Here is a 7,320-nt window from a genome sequence, read left to right as displayed (position 1 = left end):
TTGGCACAGAATCATGGACCATTCCTGCTCTATAGAGTTCTATGTTCAATTTGAGATGGCAAACATGGAGGGGTCAGTTCTTATTATGAGCACAGCATGTCCTGGCTGAAGAAAGAGTCAACCTATACACTGGCTGTAAAGCAAAAAGCATGGTTACTGGGGACAGAAGGAAGTCATGCCTTATGCTGGGTTAACAAGATGTAGAGCTGGATGAACACAGCAGCCAAGCAGCATCAGAGGAGCAGGAAAGCTGACGTTTCGGGTCTGGACCCTTCTTCAGAAAATCAAATTTTCCTCTATCCATTTTCTATCCGCCTCCTCCTCCCTCCCTATTTATTTCAGAACCCCCTTCCCCTCCCCCATTTCTGATGAAGGGTCTAGGCCCGAATGTCAGCCTTTCTGCTCCTCTGATGCTGCTTGGCCTGCTGTGTTCATCCAGCCCTGCACCTTGTTATCTCAGATTCTCCAGCATCGGCAGCTCCTACTGTCCCTTATGCTGGGTTAACATGATTCACGCCTTTTAATTTCTGCGCCCCTTCAACTCTCCAAGATACCCGCACTTCTCTGATACTGGTCTCTTCGCTCTCCGATGTTAATTATTCCACCATTGGCTGTGGTGCTTTCACAGGATTGGGTCCCAAACTCTGCAATTTCCACCCCCCCCCCGCCTCCTCAGCCGTTCTGCCTGCCTGCCTCTCTCAACGTCTTTAAAACTTACCTCTGTGACCGAGCATTCGGTCATCCCTCCTCAACTGTGTATGCACAAAGGGCGGCAGAGGACAGCTGACGCTAGACCAGTTGTTAACTCTAAATCTGAAATAGATACATTATTTTACGCAGCTGTATTAAAGGGTATGGGACAAAGGCAGGTATATAGAGGTAGGTCACAGATCAACTATGATCCCATTAGCTGATGGAGCAGACTCAAGGGGCTGAATGGCCTACTCCTGTTGCTATTTCCTATGTCACAGGCAAACATGAAAGGAGTTTGAATTTGTGCGGCAACAAATTGCTTCACCGTGTTGGAACTGGTGTTATTGGAGGCTTCTTAGGTAGAGAATGAGAAAAGAAGATGTGGCAAGATACAAATGAAGGAATATTTTGGGAGTGTGCAGGAGGGATTTAATAACTGGAGCAGGAGCTCGATGGAGAATGCGATGGGGCAGCCAACATGGAGATGCAATTAAGCCACACGTTGACCCATCAAAGTGAGGTGGAGAGCTTCCAATTCACTCTTCTCCAACTTGACCTGTGAGTATTATGGGCAAGACCAGCACTTAATGCCCATCCGTAATTGCCCTTGAGAAGGTGGTGGTCACTGGCTAGTAACCTCTACCTACTTTACTCTCTCTTATTCAGTAGCACTGATGCTAGTTGATCTGCTGGGGCCCAGGCTGAAGATTTAATCCTTGTTGGATAAACTTGTCTGAGCTTCCTGACACATGCTCTGATTTCTTCCCAATGTGGTCTACAGCCTATCATGTAGGTGGGTCAGCATTAAAGAAAGAAAACTGTGATTCTGATTAACAGGATGCAGCAGGTGAGATTAAAGTGAGGTGGGGACAGGCAGAACACAAAAGAAGGGTGAAACACTTTCCTTCCATTGCACGATGCATAAAATCTTAAGAAATAGGAGCAGGAGTAGGCCATTCGGCCCCTCATGTCTGCTCCCCCATCCAGTACGATTATGGCTGATCAAATTTTGGTCTCAAATCTACTTTTCTGTCTTTTCCCCATTGCTCTTGACTTCCCTATTTTCTCAATAATTAGACTAAGTAGGCCTTGAATGTATTCAATGACTCGGTCTCCACAGCTCTCGGCAGTAGAGATTCTCAAGATTCACGATTCTCTCGGAAATGAAATTAAACAGGCAATTTGTCGGATTGAAACTGTGCCCCTGAGTTCAAGATTTCCTAAACATGGGAAGTGCCCCGTCAGTGTTTAGCCTATCAAGACCCTCAGAACCTTTCAAATTTTTTTTGAAACTCCCCTGAGTATGGGATCAATCTGTCAAACTTTTCTGCATAAGACATCTCTGACACCTTTTGTATTCAGTTTAGTTGAAGTCCATGAACCTGAGTATTAGACTGGGGGAGGCTTATAATGGTCCACAGATGCAATACCATCCATACATTTATGTTGCAGTTGTACAAGACGTTGGTGAGGCTGCACTTGGAGTACTGTGAGAATACAAGAACTGCCGATGCTGGAATCAGAGATAACACAGTGCAGAGTTGGGAGAACACAGCAGGCTAGGCAGCATCAGACGAGCAGGAAAGCTGACGTTTTGGGTCAGAAAACTGAAGAACTGAAGATTTTTTTTCTGAAGAAGGGTCCCGACCCGAAACGTCAGCTTTCCTGCTCCTCTGATGCTGCCTGGCCTGCTGTGTTCCTCCAGCTCTACACTGTGTTAACTTGGAGTATTGTGTTCAGTTTAGGTCACCTTGCTGTATGAAGGATGTTATTAAACTGGAAAGAGTGCACGTGAAATTTACAAGGATGTTGCCAGGACTGAATTATAGGCAGAGTTTGGACAAGCTAGGACTTTTTTCTTTAGAGTACAGGAGACTGAGGGGGGATCTTATAAAAGTGTATAAGATCATGAGAGGCATGGATAGGGTGAATGCACTCAGACTTTTTCACAGGGTTGGGGAATCGAGGACTAGAAGGCATCAGTTCAAGATAAAAGGGGAAAGAATACATGGGAACCTGAAGGGCAACTTTTTTTTTACACAGAGGATGGTGCATATGTGGAATGAGCTGCCAGCGGAAATGGTTGAGGTGGGTACATTAACAACATGTAAAAGGCATTTGGATGATTACATGGATCGGAAAGGTTTAGAAGGATGTGGGCCTAGTGCAGGAAAATGGGGTTAGCGTGGATGGACATTTTGGTCAGCATGGACCTGTTTGGGCCAAAGGGTCTGTCTCCGTGCCATAGGACTCTGTGACTCTATAACAAACATATCCAACGGACCTGCAGGTTTTTGCACTGCAGATTACAAATGCAAAAATATATCATCAGCTAGGCCCAGAATCAATATTCAAAACCTAACAATATTTTACAATTGTTTTATTCTTTCTTGGGATGTGGGCATTGCTGGCAAGACCAGCATTTGTTGCCCATTCCCAACTACCATTGAACTGAATGGTTTGCTCAGACCATTTCAGAGGGCGGGTAAGCGTCACTCACATTGCTGTGGGTCTGGAGTCATGTGTAGGCCAGACCAGGTAAGCAACTCTGCTGATTCTGTTGACTCAGCTAAATTAATTGAATACTTAGGGGTAGGCCATTTAGGACTGAGATGAGGAGAAATTTCTTTACCCAGAGAGTGGGGAGCTTGTGGAATTCTCTGCCACAGAAAGTAATCGAGGTCAAAACATTGAATGTTTTCAAGAAGGAGTTAGATATAGTCCTAAGGGCTAAAGGGATCAAAGGATATGGGGGAGAGGTTGATGGGGAGGGAGAAAGTGGGAACTGGGTACTGAGTTGGACGATCAACCATCGCCATACTGAATGGCAGAGCAGGCTTAAAGGGCTGAATGGCCGACTGCTCCTATTTTCTATGTTTCTACGTTCTAGTCGTTTCTGGAAACAACTTGTTAAAGTTGGAACACTGAGGAAGGGATATGCCAGAGTAACTCTTGTCTCTTTCTTGTTCCAGCAACTTGCAGAAATGTCTTTGCTGCTGATATTGTCTACCTCGTGGATGGCTCCTCGAGTATCGGAAGAGTCAACTTTGAAGAAGTTAAAGATTTCATTGAAGCAACCATTCAACCATTTGTAGATGTAATTAGTCAAAATGCGGTTAGAGTTGGCCTGGTACAGTATAGTGATGACCCAAGGTAAGGTGCCTCACTCATCGTTGGTATTTTTTTTGATAGGTGATGCTTTGAATGCCAACACAGGGTCACAGTCCAGTAGGGTGCTACGCTGAAAGGAAATATGGGTTGAGGAATGTCTGCCATAGTGATGTAGCAGTAACTATGGTCCTTAACAATCCCAAGGTTTCTGTAGCGTCTTTCACAACCTCAGTACATTGCAAGATGGTTTGCAGGCAATTGGATACTTTTGAAATGCAGTAATAGTTGTCGCAAAGTGAAACACACAAGGCGATTTGTGCCCAGCAAGCTCTCAAAAACTTCTAATGTGGTTCAACTGGGCCTGTGTTCACTAGAATTCAGAAGGATGAGAGGGGATCTGATAGAAACCTATAAAATTTGAACAGGGCCAGACTGACTCAATGTAGGGAGGATGTTTCCCTGGTTGGGGGAGACTAGAACCAAGGGGAAACAGTCTCAGGATATGGGTAGACCATTTAAGAAGGCAGGGCATGTGTCAGTGGGGGAGCACTTCGGGGCCAGTGAGCATAATTCTGTTCTTTTTAAAGTAGTTATGGAAAAGGATAGACCTGATCTAAAAGTTAAAGTTCTAAATTGGAGTAAGGCCAATTTTTGATGGTGTTAGGCAAGAACTTTCAAAAGCTGATTGGTAGAGGCTGTTCGCAGGTAAAGGGACGTTTTGAAAGTGGGAGGCCATCGAGAATGAGATAACAAGAGTTCATAGGCAGTATGTTCCTATTGATGTGAAAGGCAAGCCTGGTGGGTGTAGGGAATGTTGGATGACTAGAGAAATTGAGGTTCTGGTCAAGAAAAAGAAGGAGACATAAAGAAGGTATAAACAGCAGAGATCAAGTTGGGCCAAAGGGCCTGTCTCCATGCTGTACGACTCTGTGACTATGTGACTGAAATTAGAAAAACCTTCTTTTCTCAAAGGGTGGTGAACCTGTTGAATTCTTTACCACAGAAGGCTGTGGAGGCCAAGTCACTGAATATATTCAAGAAGGTGATAGATTTTGTTTAGAAGTTAAAGGCATTAAGGGGGTATGGAGGGAAAGTGGGAACATGGCATTGAGATAGAGGATCAACCACAATAAGATTGATAGTGGAGCAGTCTTGAAGGGCTGAGTTGCTCACTCCTGCTTCTAGTTTCTCTGTTTCTAAAAAGGAATTGCATTTACACAGCATTTTGCATGACCACTGGATATTTCAAAGAGTTTTACAGCCAATGAAGAGCTTCTGAAATGTTGTACTCTAGACATGTTCTAATCTGTTTTAGTGATGTGCCCACCCACTCAGTCCATCTTGTCTCTCAGACAAGTCTCATTACATTGGTACTTCTAATACTCGGCTAAACCCCCAGATCAGCAACATTTTCTTCTGATGCACACATTTTGTTAATTGAGAGAAATATTTTTTTAAAAAATTCTGTTGCTACTTGTTATGCCATTAGGACATCCTTAAATACTTCACTACACTTAGCAGTTTTATTCCCAGTTGTCTGGATGTGAGCAGCTTCAACAATACTCAAGGAGCTTGACACCATTCAGAATAAAGCAGCCTGCTTGATTGATCACCTAACTACCACCTTCATCATTCACACCCTCCATTACTAATACTCAGTAGCAGCACTGTGTACCATCTACAAGATATACTGCAGCGACTCACCAAGGCTCCTTTAACAGCACCTTCCGAACCTGGAACCTGGACCGTCTCTAAGGTCAAGAGCAGCATATACATGGGAGCACCACCAAGTTCCCCTCCAAGCCACTCACTATCTTGATTTGGGAATATATTGCTGTCCCTTCAGTGCTGCTGGGTTAAAATGCTGGAACGGCTTTCTTAATGGCATTGCAAGCGTACCAACACCACATAGACATTGTTGCATAGCTGCAGTGCATCTTGCAGATGGTACACATCGCTGCCCCAGTGAAATGCAAATCATTTCCTTTCACTGTTCTGCTGTTCACTTTCCCTGAAATAAATGAAGCATTCTTTAATAATTACAAGACTTTACAGATGTTTTTGTAATCTGATGCTTCCAAATTGCTCAACCACTTCCCAATCATCTGGTCAGAGGCAGGGCAGAGGCTTTTTAATGATCTTTACATCTGCCCTGCCTTTATACATGCTTACAATATCAATTTCGCAGTTTGTATAAAAGTGTGCAATTCAGAATATGAGTCAGTTTAACAAAAAGATGATGTTAATGGTTGTACCGGCCCTGTGGAGATCTGGAAAGGCTTATTTGAAAAAAAGAAAGCAACAGAAGATTGGGTTACTTGAAGCTTTTTGGGCTTTGGGGACATTTCTGACGGTAAATGGCAATGAAGGATTTTGTAAGGAGATAAGAATTAGAAACAGCTGTAGAGCACATAGCTGTTCAAGTCTGCTGTGCCATTCAATATGATTAGGAAGGATATTGTAGCTCAATGCCACTTTATCCCTTAATCCCTTAATTTCCTCCAATCCCAAAAATCTGTTGGTCTAAATCTTGACTATGCTCAATTATTGAGCACCATTGCCCCTCTAGGCTACAAAGATTAATAAAACTTCCGAGTCCTCTCATCTCAGTTCTAAATGCCTGACCCCTTATCCTGAGACTGTGTCCCTGCTTCTACAGCAGCAAGACCAATCATTTGCATTTTTTAACACCTTTAACATTCAGTTGAAACAGTCAAAGGCACTTCACCAGAGCGTTACAAAGCAAACTTTGACACAAAACTACGTAAGAAGTTGAAAGGTCAGATGTCCAAGCGCTTGGTTAACAGGGCAGGTTTAAATGGGAGACAAGAATTCCAGAGAGTAGGGTATGGCAGCTGAAGGTGTGGCCACCAAAGATAGAGTGATAGAAATATGGGTTCTTAAGAGACAAGAATTTGGAGATTGTGGGGCTGGACAAGGTTAGAGATAGGAACCTTGGGGTAGGAGTAGACCATTCAGCCTGTTGTGCCTGCTCCACTATTTGGTATGATCATGGCTGATCATTCATTTCAGCCCCTTTTCTCCCCACTCTATCTCTATATGCCTTTACATATTGATATAGCAGAAGGTGGAATTGAACCCAGGTTCTTGGTGCTGTGACATAGCACTGCTGACCACTGAGCCACTGTGCTGCCCCTATTTTCCCTCTGAAGTAAAAAAAGGAATATCATGCTCCCTTTGAAACTTGTTATTCTTATGTCTGTCCTGATGAGTGCAAGGATGAAAGATTCAATAACATTTCTCTGTTTTAGCATTTTTCAAAAAAGTATATCATCTGTAGCTGTTGCTGGACCTCAAACATAGTGCAAATGTGTCAATGGGGGATTTATTGTCCTTGAGACGATTTCTTGTCAATTATTAATGGTCATGTGCACATTGTGGTGTGTGAGTGTGTGTGTGTCTGTGTGTGTGTGTCTGTGTGTCTGTGTGGCTGTGTATCTCTGTCATGTGTGTGTGTGTGTGTGTGTGTGTGTGTGTGTGTGTGTGTGTGTGTGT

At 43.6% G+C, this 7,320-nt stretch overlaps 1 protein-coding gene across 1 annotated transcript in view; it reads left to right on the top strand.

Moving 5' to 3' along the window:
- The window catches only part of LOC109916443 (collagen alpha-1(VII) chain-like), a 127,001-nt gene that overhangs the window by 44,230 nt on the left and 75,451 nt on the right, over positions 1-7,320 (top strand). The window contains exon 3 of the mRNA XM_048606679.1: positions 3,666-3,846. Coding sequence (XP_048462636.1) covers positions 3,666-3,846 — 181 coding nt within the window. The remainder of the gene's footprint in view (positions 1-3,665; positions 3,847-7,320) is intronic.

Source organism: Rhincodon typus, chromosome 16 (genome assembly GCF_021869965.1).
Source record: "Rhincodon typus isolate 14 chromosome 16, sRhiTyp1.1, whole genome shotgun sequence".
Taxonomy (NCBI): Eukaryota; Metazoa; Chordata; class Chondrichthyes; order Orectolobiformes; family Rhincodontidae; genus Rhincodon; species Rhincodon typus.
This window is presented reverse-complemented; position numbering and strand designations above follow the sequence as displayed.